Source organism: Cyprinodon tularosa, unplaced genomic scaffold, assembly GCF_016077235.1.
Source record: "Cyprinodon tularosa strain WSP-4 unplaced genomic scaffold, ASM1607723v1 ctg830, whole genome shotgun sequence".
Classification (NCBI taxonomy): domain Eukaryota; kingdom Metazoa; phylum Chordata; class Actinopteri; order Cyprinodontiformes; family Cyprinodontidae; genus Cyprinodon; species Cyprinodon tularosa.
The window spans coordinates 44,622-61,761 of NW_024039597.1; the positions used below are offsets into that span (position 1 = coordinate 44,622).

Below are 17,140 nucleotides of genomic sequence, written 5' to 3' on the forward strand. Positions count from 1 at the left end.
CCGGTCCCGCTACGAAGGCAAACGGCTTCCCCTGGCACGAAATGCGGTGAAGCAGCTTCTCCCTGTCTTCCCCGAGTTGCTGACGGAGCTCTCCAAAACATGGACTAGCTGCCCATACAGCAACAGGAGCCCTATTTCGGGCGCAGCATCCCTCGACTGCGAGGCGATGGACGCCCACGGCCTTCTCTCCATGCCTCCGGTGGAACTCCCGGTAGCTGCGCACGTCTGCCCAGGCAGCGTGAGCCAGCTGTCTGCAGCTTCCCCTAGGCGCCCGACGCTGCCAGCTAAGCCCGAACGGTTTCAGTCTGCGCTGACCGAAAAGGCATACAAAGCAGCAGCCCTCTCGGCCAGAGCCCTCAGCGCCCTCTCCATCCTCACTGCCTACCAAGCGGAGTTGTTTGGCGCGTCTGCTGAGGAGCAAGACCCGGATGCGTGGGAGGAGATGGCGGTCATCGCGGATCTGTCTCTCCGTATCCAACGTGTCTCGGTCCAGGCCACAGGGAAGGTGATGGCAACCCTCGTCGTCCAGGAGCGAGCGTGATGGCTCAGTCTCGCTAACCTGACCGACAGGGAGCGGGATGACATCCTGGATATGCCAATCGTCCCTGAAGGCATCTTCGGCTCTGCATTGGCCACAATGCAGCAAAGATGTGAGGCAAAGAAAAAGGACAACGAGGCCCTCAAACTTTGTCTCCCTCGGAAAGCCCCTGCGCCTTCACCTCCAGTGCAGCGCAAAACCTTTGCGCAAGCAGCCTCCCAGCCGCCGCGTTTTAAGATACCAAGACGGCCACCACCGCCAGGTCCGCCCCCTCCGATGAGGAAGGAGCGCGGAGCCGGCTGGCAAGGGAAACCTGCCTCCACGACCGCTACGCCGCCGCCGCCCACAGCCGCCGCGAGCTCGGTCCCACAGGCGAGGAAGAAAAAGAGGGCGGCCTGACAGCCGCCAGTTCCTCAGTTGGTGCAGCCTGCCGCTCCCCATTGCGCAGGCCCACCGTTTTGGCTTGTTTGTGCGCACCCCACGCCACCGTTGCCCATCCCAGAGCCGGTCCGCGAGGAGAAGGACATCGCCCCGGAGGTCTGCGCGGTTGCGCCACGAGCGGAATGTCCACAAGCACAGTCACACACCCTTGTTCAAAGAAAAAATGGTGTCAAAATAAAAATAAATCTGTCACAGACAGGCCACGAGCTGAGGGTGCAGATAATAAAAAAAGCCAAAACAGACAATGCTCTCTCCATAAGCAGGGTGGCTGCTCAGCCCCCTGCAGCTCTGTTCCCGGGACGGGCTCCGCCGTCCCCGCGGGGCAGAGCAGAGCTCCCCACCGTGCCTCCGGTGGTGGCCGAGAATCATTTCTCGGTTCCACCACAGGGGGGCGCGGGGCAGGAGCCGCAATATGTTCCCCCGCTATCTCTCAGATGGGAAAGCTGGAGAGCAGCAGCAGCTCCATCGTGGGTGTTGCGCACAATTTCCCGGGGATACAGGCTTCAATTCGCCACTGTCCCTCCCCGCTTCTCCGGTGTAATACACTCACATGCACAGGGAGAATCAGCTCGAGTTTTACGGGAGGAAATTCTCTCTCTGATAGACAAACGAGCAGTTTCTGTCGTATCTCCCGAACAGAGTCTGTCAGGGTTTTATTCCAGATACTTCCTCGTCCCCAAACGGGGGGGGGGGGGAGGAATCCGCCCTATTCTGGACTTAAGAGCCCTGAACAAATTCCTGCGGAAATACAAGTTCAGGATGCTGACACATGCAGCACTGCTGCGTCTAGTAAGACCGAACGACTGGTTTTCATCCGTGGATCTGAAAGACGCGTATTTCCACATTCCCATTTATCCCCCTCACAGACAATATCTCCGATTTGCCTTTCAAGGGGTGTGTTACGAATACGGTGTTCTACCATTCGGTCTGTCTCTCAGCCCGAGGGTTTTCATACGGTGCACAGAGGCCGCGGTAGCCCCGCTCAGACGCCGGGGGATACGTCTGGCCGTGTATTTAGACGACTGGCTCCTGTTAGCGCAGTCAGAACAGGAAGCCAGGGTTCACACACACATTGTCACAACACACCTGATGGATTTGGGTTTTGTGATAAATATGGAGAAAAGCCACCTATCTCCAACGCAGGAGATATGCTTTCTGGGATTATCCCTGCGCTCTGTTCCGTTCACAGCCCGCCTGTCAGAGGAAAGAGTGACGACTTTCAGAGCGTGCCTTGCACAATTCCGTCTGCACAGGTCTGTCCAGTTCAGACTGTGCCTTCGGTTGCTGGGTGTGATGGCCTCAGCCATCCTCGTGATTCGCCTCGGCCGCCTTCACATGCGGAACTTTCAGCGCTGGGTCGCTTCGCTCCGAATGGACCCCGTGCGTCATGGCGCACGGCGGATAACGGTCACAGCGGACTGTATAACAGCTCTGCGCTGTTGGCGAGCCCCGTCCTTCCTGACCCAAGGGGTGCCTATGGGCACCGTCTCGTCCAGGAAAGTGGTAACCACGGATGCCAGCCTATCAGGCTGGGGCGGCATTCACGAGGGCAGGTCTGTGAGGGGTCGCTGGAGCCAGGCCCTCCAGCGCCTTCACATAAACTTTCTCGAACTTTCGGCGGTGTTTCTTTCTCTGAGACACTTCCTCCCATTCCTCTCGGGTCACCATGTCCTGGTGAGGATGGACAACACGACAACAGTGGCGTATATCAACCGCCAAGGGGGCCTGCGCTCCCGCATGTTGCACAATCTGGCGCGCGACCTGATTCTCTGGAGCAGTGCCCACTTTCTCTCCCTGAGAGCGACGCACGTCCCGGGGGACTTGAACACGAGTGCGGACCTGCTGTCGAGAGGCGCGCCAGTGTACGGGGAATGGACGCTGCACCCACAGGTCGTGGAGCAGATATGGGCGCGCTGCGGGCGCGCTCAGATGGATCTGTTCGCGTCCAGGGAAAACGCTCGATGCGAGCTGTTCTTCTCTCTGAGCACTCTGAATGCCCCTCTGGGCGTAGACGCACTAGCACACGCCTGGCCGCACGAGCTGCTATACACGTTTCCACCGCTGGCCCTGATACCCCCCACTCTCGCCAGAGTGAGGGCATTCAATCACAAACTGATCCTAATAGCTCCGCACTGGCCAGCGCAACACTGGCTGGCGGAGATATTCCAGATGCTGTGCGCCCAGCCTTGGGAGCTGCCGCTGCGCAGGGACCTGCTCTCGCAGGGTGCGGGGACAGTGTTCCACCCACACCCGGAGCGACTGCAGCTGTGGGCCTGGCCCGTGAGTGGCTTAATTTAACCACTACGGGACTCCCTCAGAGTATAATTACTACTATCCAAAACGCCAGGGCTCCCTCTACTAGGAGCCTATATGGCTCCAAGTGGAGACTGTTTGAGCGGTGGTGTCTTGAACGGGACTATGTTCCTTTTCAGTGTTCTGTACCAGCGATTCTGTCGTTTTTACAGGAACTGATTGATAAAGGAAAAGCTTTTTCCACGGTTAAGGTTTATCTGGCAGCTATAGCAGCATGCCATATAGGATTTGGAGACAAAACGGCGAGCCAACACCCTTTGGTTAGTCGGTTTATGAAGGGCACCCGCAGGCTCCTCCCCATCTCCAGACCTTTGCTGCCTCCGTGGGATTTGTCGGTGGTTCTGGAGGGGCTTAAGGGACCCCCATTTGAACCGTTGTTGGGGTCCAGTCTTAAACATCTGTCTCTCAAGACAGCGCTGTTACTGGCCCTGGCCTCTGCGAAACGAGTCAGCGACATTCATGCGCTCTCTGTGAACCCCGCATGTACCCGGTTCGACCCGGAATACACGCGTATGGTTCTGAAGCCCAACCCGGCCTTTGTTCCTAAAGTGGTTGGTTCTTGTTCACCGATCGAGCTAGCGGCGTTCGCCTTCTCCCCAGGTGAACAGCGAGCGCACACGCTGTGCCCTGTTCGAGCCATGCGCTCTTATATGGACAGGACGCAGAGCTTCAGGAGGAGTGATCAGCCCTTTGTCTCCTGGGCGGAGCCCCGTAAGGGACAGCCGATCACAAAGCAACGCCTCGCCCACTGGGTGGTGGAGGCTATAGCTTTGGCGTATGGAAGCAGGGGTCTGCAGCCCCCGGCGGGTCTGCGTGCACACTCTACCCGCGGGATGGCTGCGTCCTGGGCTTTATTTCGGGGAGTGTCCGTTCAGGACATTTGTTCAGCGGCGAATTGGTCTTCGCCTCTGACTTTTGTCCGGTTCTACATGCTTGACGTGTCAGGACCGTGCATGGCCAGTGCGGTCCTAGAGTCATAACTGACCTTGTGGACCTTCCCCATCGGCCGGTTCTTGTTCGATAAGCTGTCTGGCAATACGGGAGCTACCATATCCCATAGCGAGACACCGAGTGAATATTATGAAAAAGAACGTTTGGTTATCTAACATAACCCCAGTTCTTAGAATAATATGAGCGAGGTGTCTCGCCAGACGACCCTTCTTGCAGGGCGGCGAGAAGAGGTTTGCTTGTTGAATTGGAGTGCCGTGATCCGCACACGCTTTAGTAGTCGGAGCTACGGGGCGTGGCGTATGATGGGCACTTCCACCGGCCAATCAGGATTGGCAGATTGAGATAGATGCTTCTATCAGGGCTGCAGGCGGCTGCATCCCATAGCGAGACACCTCGCTCATATTATTCTAAGAACTGGGGTTATGTTAGATAACCAAACGTTATTCACTCAGCCATTTATTTATTTATTCTTAGTTAATTTAATCATTTGTTTTTTGTTTTATGTTAATGATGAATCATTAAGAAATAACAAGAGAACAAAACTTACTGAGGACGTCCTTAAACGTCAATTCGTTGGTTAATGAATACTTTTATCCAGGTGTTTCTAACTCTGAGATAGTATCTCTCATAGAAAACAGTAGTTTCTCAGTGTTTGAGGTATTTCATATTTCTTCCTTCTTCTTTTTGTACTCTCAGTCAAATGTTGTATGAAATCATCCCTAAAATGTTTTTTTTTTTTTTCATAGCTGTTTTTAGCACTGGACTTAAAAGTAACAATTTCATAACTTTTTTTTTTTTTTGCTATATGATTGTAGATGAATCACAAACTCCAAGCATAACTTTGCATGGCCCACTGTATATTCAGTAAACTTCACATTTATAGGCACAGTTAGTAAAGATATATAATATGCCTCAAGAAAAATCAGTCTTCAGTGTAATAGCATTATTTAATGTCCTTATTCCTTGAAGTTTAATGCTCCCCTAGATGTCTATCTCCCATAGCCGTTCTTCAAAATGGGAAAGACGAGAGGACATGCTATTTAAGTGAGTCCCGCGTGTGTTGAACTTCAGTTAAAGAAATTAGAAGATGACCACGGGTAAAAGATCCACTCCTCCATATCTACAGTCAGATTTGGGTGTAGCACATTGTCATAGTAAGGAGGATATTACGAGATTACTTTAAGAGCAACGTCATTCATCTAAAGCAAAATATTCTGGGACTAATAGGGCTTTGTCAGAAACCTAAATTACCTTTCAACTGTAAATAGACATACAGTGAACATATTTTGAACTTATATGCTAATCTAAATGATTATAATGTTATTCATACCTCCCTGTGAGATAATTGCTTACCAATCATTTTCAATGCTACCTTTCTGTTTTAATTAGTGCTTATTTTTGTAATATTCACTAAATATATTAATTGTCAGGGAAATTAGATGTTGTTGTTACTCACATTATCACAATGCATATTACCAGTTATTACTATTTAAATCCAAATCATAACTGATGTGAATCAGGTGCAATGCTTCCAGGCAATATTACCGACTAATATTTTTTCCCTACCAATTATCAGACGTAAGTACGATCATCTTATTTGATTTACTTTTATCTTTGGTAATGAGCTCAAGCTTTTGGTTGTTGAAAGGGCTCCTTGCCATCACCTTAATATTTACCTTTCTCCACAAATTCTTTGCTGCAATCAATCGGGGAAACTTGCCAGGCTACTTCAAAGTATCCGGGTTTTTTTCTAATTGGAAGAAACATGTTGGTAAAAAGAAAAGATTTATTTAAATCTTCATCTGAAGGGGTTGAATCATTATGGGCCTAAAAGCTATCATTGATCAGTATTTAAAACAGAAAAACTTAATTGGAATATTGAAAAAAATTGAATAAATCATGAGTTTTGTTTTGTTTTTTTCCTGCCAGAGATGTAATGCAGCTTGTGTTATTTCTTATACAGGCACTGACTCTTCATCTGCTTGATCTTTAAACTGCATATGTCTGCATTGGCCACATTGGAAACTCTGTATAACACATATTTCTGCATCTCATCTGATATTTGGGTTCTTCAGAATAGGGAACTCTTCTTTATCTTTTCCACAGCTCAAGTGGTGTTGGTTCCGAACTAAGCACCAATTGGTGAATGGAAGTTTGTGGCATGAAAAGCAAACAACTCATGGCACACACACACCACACAAACATACCCCTTCCACACTACTTGAAGTCTGGGGCAGGATGCCAAAGAGCTGGAGGAATGTGACCTGCTGACCTTGACTTGCAGACTTCTACAAAGAGACCAGACACCCGGATGGAGTGCATCAGAGGAGGAGGCCAGAATAGCTTTGGTGTCCGGTAACAGGAGACAAACTGTGTTTGTAAACTGCAGCCATATGACACACACACTCACTCTGCAGGATTCACACAGGTGATGGAAACATTTGCACTCAACTTCAGAGGTTAGAAGACACGTGTTGATGGGGGGGAATGAGATGCATAAGACTTGCGCTTTAGGTCTGGTTAAGGTTTTATGTGTTTTATTCTATAAACCTTGCACTTCACATCCACATATTTTTTTTCTGCCACCTAAAATCTTGACTTTCCTGTTTGACGTTATGACTTGGTCTTAATCTTTAGATTCACTTAAAAAAAAAAAGGCCAAGTTCAATTTGCCAAACATGCTGATTGTTCAAAAAATTCATACAATGAACCACTTTACAGATAGCTTGTGAACATGCATGTTTAAATGGGTAAAACATAACTGTTATGAGATTAAGGAAATGTTTTTAACACACAATAATTGGCACAGTCTGCAAACTCAATGCCAAGTCTTTGCGCAACTTACTGACCTGTTTTTTTTTCTCTCTCCCTGCAGAGAGTTCCTGCAACATGCAAGTCTATTATAGTATTATACTATGTAGTATTATAAGTGGTGAGAATGAGGTTTATTACAATGCCGCTAATTGGACTTTTTTTTAATAAACCATACCTAAACCTGTATAGTTTAAGAATCATAACACTGGCAATTCTAAAAAACCCTAGCTAACCTAACACAAGAAATTGTGTAATATGTTTGATTTTGAGATTCTTTAAGGTATTATTATGTTATTAGAAATAAGATTATATATTTCTACTTTTGGAAAAAAAACAAAAGGAGATTTTCAATCCTTTTTAAACTCTTTCTGTACAGACAGGCCACAGGTAAACCCCACCCTCTGTGCTCAACGAGAGGACAAAGATACATGTGACAAATCAGGTCTAACCAGTCACAGATGACAAACCCTCAGCCTTGCTCCACGATTATCAGACAGATGATTGACTCCTCTGCAGGTGCAACTCCTTGAAGCATTTCAATTTCTTGAGCTTTTCATTTCTCTTTGCTTTAAGTCCTTGCATTAGTTTTATTTTTTGCAAATATCACACACAAGTTTATGGTTTGCTCTCAGAAGAGAGTTGTGTTTTATGCCCTGACCACATTTACTTGTAAAGAACCGGGCTGTCTCTTCGTACTAGTGTATTTTCTCTTAAAGCCATTCAAAACGTGCTAAATGCACACACTTAGGTCATACCTGAGGCAGACCGTCTGGTGCCAATAGGTTGTAAAACAATCAAACAGCAGTAATATGTCCCTCTGCCTATCATATAGTTAACAGAGTTGGAAAGAAACACCCTACTGATCCAGGAACAAACAGTATGCAGCTCTGGGGCCCTTTGCCATCCAGCTCAGGTTGATTTTGGTTCCCACTGCAAACCTTCACCCCTAAGAGTGCCCTGATTTTGACCCTAATTATGGGACTAATGCAGCTGACACAGTCTTTACACAGCTGACACAGTAGATCAAAAACACCCTGCATAATTTATTTGCTGGAGCAAATTTCCACTCTATTAGTCTGCAATATTTCTAATCCCTTCTAATCTCCAGAGGTAATGCACATTAAGCTTTGCCCGGCTCTGCCCCGATAGCATCTATTCAGGTCAAGCATTGAGAGATGCCATGATCACCGTGGCAACAAGTAAAACAAACAATGTGTGGGTTTTGTATGTGTATGAAACGCTAGACTGGAACCAGTCAGCCACACGGAATGGAGTTGGTGGGAAGAGAAGAAGGACCTGCAACCCGCTTTAAGTTGTATTTTTTAACCGCATCCTGCCTTTGTGAGACAGTGTGGGTGGTGGGAGTTTAGAAGTTGTCAGACATTTTTTTTACTTGATCCATGTTTACCACAATGTGCAAGTTATGTAAACACGTGGGTTTGCCACAGCATTATCCCAACAAGCCCTGTATAAAAAAAAACAAAACAAAACAAAACAAAAAACTTGGGCTGAGGTGATGTTTTTCCAGCAAAGGGGTGATTTATCTGGTGTGAGCTGGCACTGAGATGTTTGAGTTTTCCCAGGCTTTCCTATAACTTTGTGGCATAGCAGCATGGTGATGCAAAGAGCTGCACTATTTTAAGTCACTATTTATTGTGGCAATTGTAGATCATTGGGCTATGTGTTTTCTTGGTTTCCTGGTTTGATTCAAGAATGATACCGCTTCATTGCTCCCAGCAGTTAAGCAATCAGCTTATGGGCTGCACTTCAGGGACATTTTTATATTTTGCGTCACCTCTTCAAAATGAAAAGAATCAAGAAACTCTGTCAAGCACCTTCAAAGCTTGAACAGATAAATTTTAAACATAAACCTTTTTTTTTTTTTGTCAAAGTGAGATATTAGTGTATATTGTAAAGGTTTAAAAAATGTTACAAACAGGACAGAGTTTTGTGTGTGCTCACCACCTGGGTTCTGAGCTTTTTTTTCTTTTTTTACTGTGCACACACACTGTCTAAGCGTCACAATCAGCAGTTCTTATCTGAGCTTCCATGGGAGGGAGAGTTTTATCAGCTTGGAAATACAACCCGGAGAGACAGAACATACCCTGAATGACACATAGAGAGAAAAACAGGAAGAGAAAGCCAGGTGCTTAAAACCAAACATCCCATGTTACATGTGAGCATATCTGCTGGAGTGAAGTTCACATTTAAAAAAAGAAGATAAATTGGATTTTTACTCACGTTGACAATTTTCTCTTTCTGCTTGGTAGAAAAAATAGTATACATTTCTAGAACGTCTGTTTTTGAAGTTTTACACAATAAAAGGCTTTAGATTGGAGATTTGAAAAAGGAAGAATTAAAAAGACATGCTCTACTAAATTAAATGCAATCACAAAACTCATAAAATCTTACTATCTTAGTTAAGATACCACAACTGAAGTAACCTTTAATACAATTGTGTTATTTTATTTCTTTAGACAGTAATAAAACATCGACATGCAGGTCAGTAAGAAATTTGGGATCGAGCACCTTGCCCAAGGGCACATCAATGCTTGGCAGAAAGAGCTTTTCTTTACTTGTGTATTGTGCTGGAAATCTACCACAGATTAGGCATCCCAGGAAATTCATCAAACAGAGAGAAATTGACAAAATCTTGGGAGCTTTTCAGACTCTCCAGTCCTTAGTCAGCATAACTGCTAAAGTTTTTAAACTACTAAGAGCGACTAAACAAATTCGATATGCCTGCAAAGGTTCCTAGGAGAAGTCTTTTCCTCAAGGACGAATATGGCAGTAGGACTTTGGTTTTCAAAGTTGCATCTGAATTAACCGCTCAGATATGAGACTAACTGGGTATGTCTAAAGCTTGGCTGCAATTAGGTCAGCATCTGGTCAATGATCCCAGTGACAGTAGTGACATCTACAGCATCCATCCATTCATCCATGCCATTGTCTATACAAGTTTATTGACTGGGTGGGAGGGAAGCTACTACTCGAACGAACTGCTGCATATCCATCAAACACAGTCCATGTGATGAAGACATTCACACACATTTATGCATGCAATAAAAAAATAGAGGGACAAACAGTTGTGCTGATGAAGGTTCTCAGTCATCCAGGTCATAGTCATTCCGTAAAAATTCAAAAAATATCCACTGGACTTGGTTTTCAAGATTTGAAGACGTTTCGCCACCTCTCCAGGAAGCTTTCTCAATTCAAATGTCTGGATCCGCAGTGAGTTTGAGTCTTATATAGACAACGCCTTGTATCGCTTGGAAACATGCAATAGAAACCGATGAATGGGTCGTTAGTTCCATCCATTACAGGCTAACGATGGAACTAACGACCCATTCATCGGTTACCATTGCATGTTTCCAAGCGATACAAGGCGTTGTCTATATAAGACTCAAACTCACTGCGGATCCAGACATTTGAATTGAGAAAGCTTCCTGGAGAGGTGGCGAAACGTCTTCAAATCTTGAAAACCAAGTCCAGTGGATATTTTTTGAATTTTTACGGAATGACAAACAGTTGTATTTTTGGACTGTGGGGGAAAGCCAAAGTGCGAAAAGAGAACCGCAGAAGAACGTGCAAATCCCTTCTGAAAGGCCTTGGTCTGCATCCTGACACTGGACCTTCTAAAGCAGAGGGGCTGGAATAAAATGGAAACTGAACTGAACTGATTAAATTGATGCTTGCAAACCACAAATATCAATGTACTAATGCAATGCTTTTAAGAAGAGTAGCCCAAACGCTCTTTTCAGTAATCAGAGAGGCCATGAGAAAATGAAAACGTCTATTTCAATTTGTAGCGCTGTCATTTTCCCCATGACTGTACCTGATGTTGTAAGAGTAACATTCATAACAACCTGCGTGATAATTGTCTTACAGCAGAAGTTTCAGAGTGTTCTCTCTTTAGGGTTGTACAGCTTGTTATGATTGAGACAGTTGCATGTTTTCTTAAGAGTTTAGAGTCCCTCTGGCTGCATTCATGAGAGCTGCTGTCAAAACTTTGGGCGCTTCCAGCTTAGCGAATCTGGCCTAATTAAGGGTCATGCAGCACATTCTGAAGAAGTCCCAGAGTGATTTCCTCGTCTCCCTGCCATGTGCCAGCTACACCGCATGAGTCAGGCTCCTGTGGTTAGAGTGGGTGGCTTCCCTCCTCTGACTACTCCCTGACCCATCTAGCTCCAAATCCCTGGCACTCTACTCCTGTCTTTGTCCCTATGAATCAGCCTAATATTTGGGGTGAATGTAGCGTTACAAAAAGTTTTGTTTCATATCCTGGTCATAATTTCAACTGCAAGCCTAAATATTACTAATACAGTCATAGCCTTTGAACGATTGAAGATCTTTGTTTGCTTAACTAAGGGCATGAGAAATGAGAAATCTGCATTACGTCAGAAGAGACAAAGCAGACTAAAAAGCTACTGGACAGCTAGGAGTGGTGTCTCATACTTGGTAAGTTTTGTTCTTTGCAAAAGTATTCACACCACTTGAGCTTTTCCACATGTTGTTATGTTACTGTAAAAAGATCAAAAGATCAAACAAACGGTTAAACACAAAGCAATGCATAATGGGAAAATATTATTATTTTTATTTAAAAAAACAAAAAAACAAAAAAAAAACAAATGTGCCACAATTCAATATGACAAAAACTCCAACAGCTGTAGACCTCTAAAGACTAATTATTTGCCCATAAAAAAGTACAAAATTAAAATACAGCATATTTTATCTGTTGCCACAAATTTTAAAATTCATTTATGGCCCACTTTTCCTTGACCATTCTCACACATACATTTGCTTTTATTCAAACCCATCCATTGTAGCTATGGTTGTATGCTTAGGGTTATTGTCCTGCTGTACATCTGTGTGAGTTACAGAATTTTCAGCGTCTGACTGTTTTTTTTAATTCTTGATTAGCCTGTATTAAGCTCAACCATTTTCTATTCAGCCTTTAAAAGCTCCCCCAACGAGGAAAGGCTTCCCAACAGCATAATATGGCAAAGAAAGGTATGTTGCTGAGGGAATTGTAAGTTCAAAATTATCAGTGCTGTCAGTTTTATTAACAAAAACAGCTGTTTGCATCTTGGCTAAACTGTTGGTCTCATCTCCCCAGAACACCTTTCAGATTTTTGGTTGTCCCCAATGAGGCTTGTGGCTACTGTAAACCAGGATTTATAAGGTTTCCTGCAGAGAGTGATTTTCTTTTCCCCCTTTTCAGGATAAAAGCCACATCTGTGGTGTGCCAATAAAATAATTGTTCTGCTGGAAAAATGCCATGTCACCGGTGTTCCTACTTGTCTGACTTCAAACTTGAAACGTGGCTACGTATTTTTTTCTTTCAACAAATTTTTTGTCCTTGCTAGTTTTTCATAAATGCCAAACATGTGACTTTCCTGCCATTTATTCAACCACAGGCCTGTTAAAGGGCATGCTGACTGGTTAACTAATCTAGTCTTAATTACTTCTAACACTACCAAAACAGCTGATTGTGTTTAATTTTATTCAGTGGTATCAATCAAAAGAGGATGCACCCTACACTCTTGGGATTTTTATCAACGAAAAGTTTGTAAACCATGTATCCCGTTTCTTCCATTTCACAGCAATGACCTAGTTTGCATCAGTCTATCGGGAAATTCTGTTAGAATACACTGAGGATTTGTGATTGTTATATAGAAAATTGTAAAAGAAAGTTGTTTGTATCAATTCTGGCACAAGGTATTGTAAGGTGGTTCCATACCACAAGCATTTCCATTTTAAGTCTTTCCAGTTTTTAAATCCAATTTTGTTTTGTGTTGATCTGAGAAACATGCAACACAGACCGGGAAAACGCATCTAGTTTTCCTTTTTTTCTTTTATTCCAACTGTAAATAAATTGCTGACAATTTCCCGTGATGTCCTGCTACTGCTTGGAGTTCAGGTTTTTGTCCTTTGACATTTTTTTTTACCTGCTCTTGTGCACATAAATGCACGTGGAGATAACACACCTTCATGTGAAGACTCAGTCTCACAAACATTTTCCCATTTCCAGGATGGTAATCCACTTCCCGTTGGCTGATTTTCCCAACGCAGGAAGAAGCCGGTGGAAGCAGAGCTGTTTTTGTCTTTCTGTGCTGGGTGCTTCCTGTCTTGATATGAGGCCAAGTAGAGATATCCCTGAAAGGAGCTGTCGGTACAGGCGAGGAAGAGCTGAGCGTGTTGGACCTCTTTCAATGACTCACAATCTTATCTGGCCTAAGTTTGGTATGCATCCACCACTGTAGTTCTGTGCTGGGAAGATTTCAGCTTCCCTTGCTTGTGCAAATAGTAAATACTTTGCACAGCTGCAGATAGCTGCAAATCACTGTGGTGCCTTTTATGCAGAAACATTCTGAGATATTGAATTAATCCAGTACTTTCTGTGCACTGTAGGCACATATAAGTTGCTTTGTTCCTAACCTGAAAAGGCTTCGACTGAAAGACTTATTCAGCATTTGATTTGGGTTTTTTATGAGTTCCAGATGGTGTAAAATTCATCATTTTAATGAGCGTAAACCTAATTAGTGAGTTAATATGGTGGGACCATTTAGTGAGCTCCAAATGTAGAAGTTATACAGGACAAACACAAAGCAAAGAGCCACAATACAGCACCACATTGTTGAACAAGAACAATGCAAGTTCGTCATATTGCCCAATCATCAAACATGCAAACTCTGCTTCAAGAGGTGCAGAAAAATACAATGACAGGTAGATGCTTAAGGTGTTATGAATCTTTCCCTAACTGTGAATAACATTTGATTAAATGGAGGAAATAGACAAGCAAGATTTGTAAAAGGTATAAAACTATAGTCTCTTGTAAAAATGCTCAAGCTTATTCTTGTGAAAGAAAATATAATAACTAATGAGATGATCAGTTGTTGTTGTCCAAAAGTACAATTGACAGAAAAGTAATGTGTCTTTAGATGCAGATGAATAAGCTAAATGATCTTCATCTTTGTGCTCAGGTGAAGCAGATGTAGCAGGTCCATTACTTAAACCACTGAATATTTGTTTATTGATTAATATTAAAAAAGAGCAACTTGTGTCACTCCTGAATAGAAAACAAAGTTAGACTTTCATTTATGTCGACATTCATATTAACTCTTTAAAAATTTTAGTTCCATACAAAAAAGGATATTTTTACCATACTTCGTCATGCAATTTGAATTTGTATGTATTTTTATGCTTCCCCTTCACATTTCTCACTCTTCAGTACTTCAGTCATTTTCTATGTACTTTTTTCCATTTAGTCGTTTAGTCATTTCCATCCTTTTTCATATCTTTGTATCCATACTTTTGTTTATGGTGGTCACGTTAGTTAAGTTAATGGCTCCTTTGCTTCAGGGGTAGAGAACAGGATTGCATGTCCATCCACATTTTACATTTAGAGCCATCTCCTTCCCTAGGGACCAGGAGCCAGTGGATAAAGGTTAGGACTAAAGAGAAAAAGCTCACACTGATGGCGCACACATATACAATGGAGATTATCTTACTCCAAGGATCCAACTGGGTGTGTACGTGAACACCAATTTGAAGCATGTTCAGAATGAAACATCTCTCTCTTTCAGAATTAAATTTCTACCATCCATCCATCCATCCATCCATCCATCCATCCATCCATCCATCCATCCATCCATCCATCCATCCATCCATCCATCCATCCATCCATCCATCCATCCATCCATCCATCCATCCATCCATCCATCCATCCATCATGCTTATCCCTGCTGGGGTCGTGAGTGGTGCTGTTGCCCATCTCTAGCCGTCAATGGGCAAGAGGCGGGGTACAACCTAGTCAGTTCGCCAATCCATCGCATGGCAACAGAGAAACAAACAGGACAAACAACCATTCACACCTGAGAATAATTTAGAGAAGACAATTAACCTAACAGTCATTTTTTTGCACAGTGGGAGGAAGCAGGAATACCTGGCGAGAACCCACGCATGCACAGGGAGAACATGCAAACTCCATGTAGAACGGGAATCAAACTCGGAAACTTTTAGCTGCAAGCAGCAGTGCTACCCACTGCTACACTGTTCTATCAGATTTGACCAAATCGGATTAGACTCTTCAGTGTTTACGTTAAACATTTTGATCCGATCAGGCCTTCACTCCAATTATTCGTGTCAAATGTAAACGTAGCTACTTTCACATCATGAAAACTTATCTCTAAAAATGTTTAGAGTTAAGATGTACTATTTCATAACCCTGCTCTGGCTTCTACTGTGTTCCCTCCATGATGTGTTCATTCATTAAAGTAAAGTAAACATCACCAAAAAAATACTGAGATTAAATCATACTCAAGTATTTATTTCTCTTGAAGAACTCTTGTTCTTTTTTACTTTAAAAACATTAACCCTTTCAATATTTCAATATTTAAAATTCAAAGTTTAAATTCTGTTAATAAATGACATTGATTTTGAAAAAAATATATTAATATTTGTGATTTTGGCATTAAGGAATGTGGAAAAAGTTCAAAGGATATGAAAACAATGAATGCATTGCATGTTTGCCCGTGCTAACTAGAAATCTATAAACAAAGACTGTTAAAGGTGAAATAAGTGGGTATGATATTTACAAATATGTATAATTTATTTTTTTTGACTTCCCAAAGGAATCTGGATGACAGAATAATTTTGTGAGCTTCAAAAAAATTAAAGGTTGACAACAACATCAACAGCACCTTCAGCTCAAAACTATAAAAGTTTGTTCATGAACATATGTGAATATTTGACAGTTAGAATTCATTACCAAGCATGAGTTAGGAATCACATCTGCTTGTTGAGCAAAGTGTCTGTTTTCTTACTTGACGAGGAAGTAACAAGCTGACTGTGGCCTATGAGTTGTGTATACACCTCCCACACGCCTTCAGGCTCCAGAGGTCCTCGCAGTGTTTGGTCTCTGGCGGCTCCTTGGCTGATTTACTTCCTGCCAGGGACCACAGCGATGCACAAAGGACACTGTCTCTGGAGTCAAAGAACGCAGACAGGCGGGAGGATTCACAGAGTTTATTTTATAAGGTATAAAATATCCAGCATAAAGATGGTACGCTTTATCTCATTTTAAGCTTTGCATGTTACATGTTTTAAAAATAAAGTGCAGAGGAGGGATAACCTATTATTTTCCTTGAGTTAAGAATAATCTGCTGGCTCCATGATAATTACAGCTTTTATATTCAAGATGGCATTTAATGTTCTTTCCACTTTGTGCTATATATACATAGCAGAAACTGCTGCCTAAAATTAACCCTCGGAATATGTCTAACTTGTAATCCTATAATTTTGCAGTAAAATATGTACAACATAAAATACATATATATTTGAGTAGACTAATACTGCATGTATGTATTATTAAGGTTAAAACCTGGTTTTATTTATCCATGTTAATAAAAATCCTAACCATAGATTAAATATTTTCAGTTTGCTCACAAATGTACCATAAAATAAATTAAAGCTCTAATTCACACAACAAACTAAACTAGAAATGAAAAGCTCAACAAAACTGATCCAAGATTATAAGATATTTACATTTCTTTGAGTCATAATAAAACCTATATATCACGCTACAGTTTGACAAATTGTATATCCAGACATAATTCCACATCACTCTTTCCTCACTGTGTAATTTTGCATTAATTAAACCTCACTCAAACAGGGATGCTGCACAGAAAGATTTGTAAATCATTTCAATATTAATATACATCCAAGATGAAGAGTCTGACAGTCTCAAATTTAAGTCAAACTTTTTTCGGTTTCCCATTCAGAGAGATAAAGGCCTTTATAAAACTGTAGGAATACTATAGACAATAACTCTTCTTAACAAAGGTTGATGCTAACAACTTGTGTTTAGGTCAAGGCAATGCTGTACTCAGGTGTTGAACAAAACAACCATACAAGACTGTTTGGAGCAGATGGTCTTACTGTGTATCCAATCAAACAGTAAGGTTTGTTTTATGTTGTGAATGTGACCAGACATAGCGACACGTGTATGCTCTAGCTTCATCAGAGTGCCTTTCACTGGCCAAGTTTGTGTTGCATAGTGAGGTGCGATAAACAGAAGAAAAA

The 17,140-nt window shown here is 42.9% G+C and overlaps 1 protein-coding gene across 1 annotated transcript; it reads left to right on the forward strand.

The window, feature by feature from the left end:
• The first annotated feature begins 592 nt into the window (after positions 1 to 592).
• LOC119774782 lies at positions 593 to 4,272 on the forward strand. The gene is made up of 4 exons (XM_038272461.1): positions 593 to 650; positions 776 to 958; positions 1,041 to 3,259; positions 3,445 to 4,272. Exons 1-4 carry the CDS (start codon positions 593 to 595, stop codon positions 4,270 to 4,272), a joined length of 3,288 nt encoding a protein of 1,095 aa, XP_038128389.1.
• Positions 4,273 to 17,140: the final 12,868 nt, after the last annotated feature.

Excerpts from the sequence above, each read along its gene's own strand:
- LOC119774782 (XM_038272461.1), top strand. The coding sequence starts at position 593 with ATGCCAATCGTCCCTGAAGGCATCTTCGGCTCTGCATTGGCCACAATG. Across the intron at positions 651-775 it reads GGCCACAATGCAGCAAAGAT|ATACCAAGACGGCCACCACC; the intron begins GTGAGGCAAAGA and ends CCGCGTTTTAAG. Across the intron at positions 3,260-3,444 it reads TGCAGCTGTGGGCCTGGCCC|GAACTGATTGATAAAGGAAA; the intron begins GTGAGTGGCTTA and ends TCGTTTTTACAG.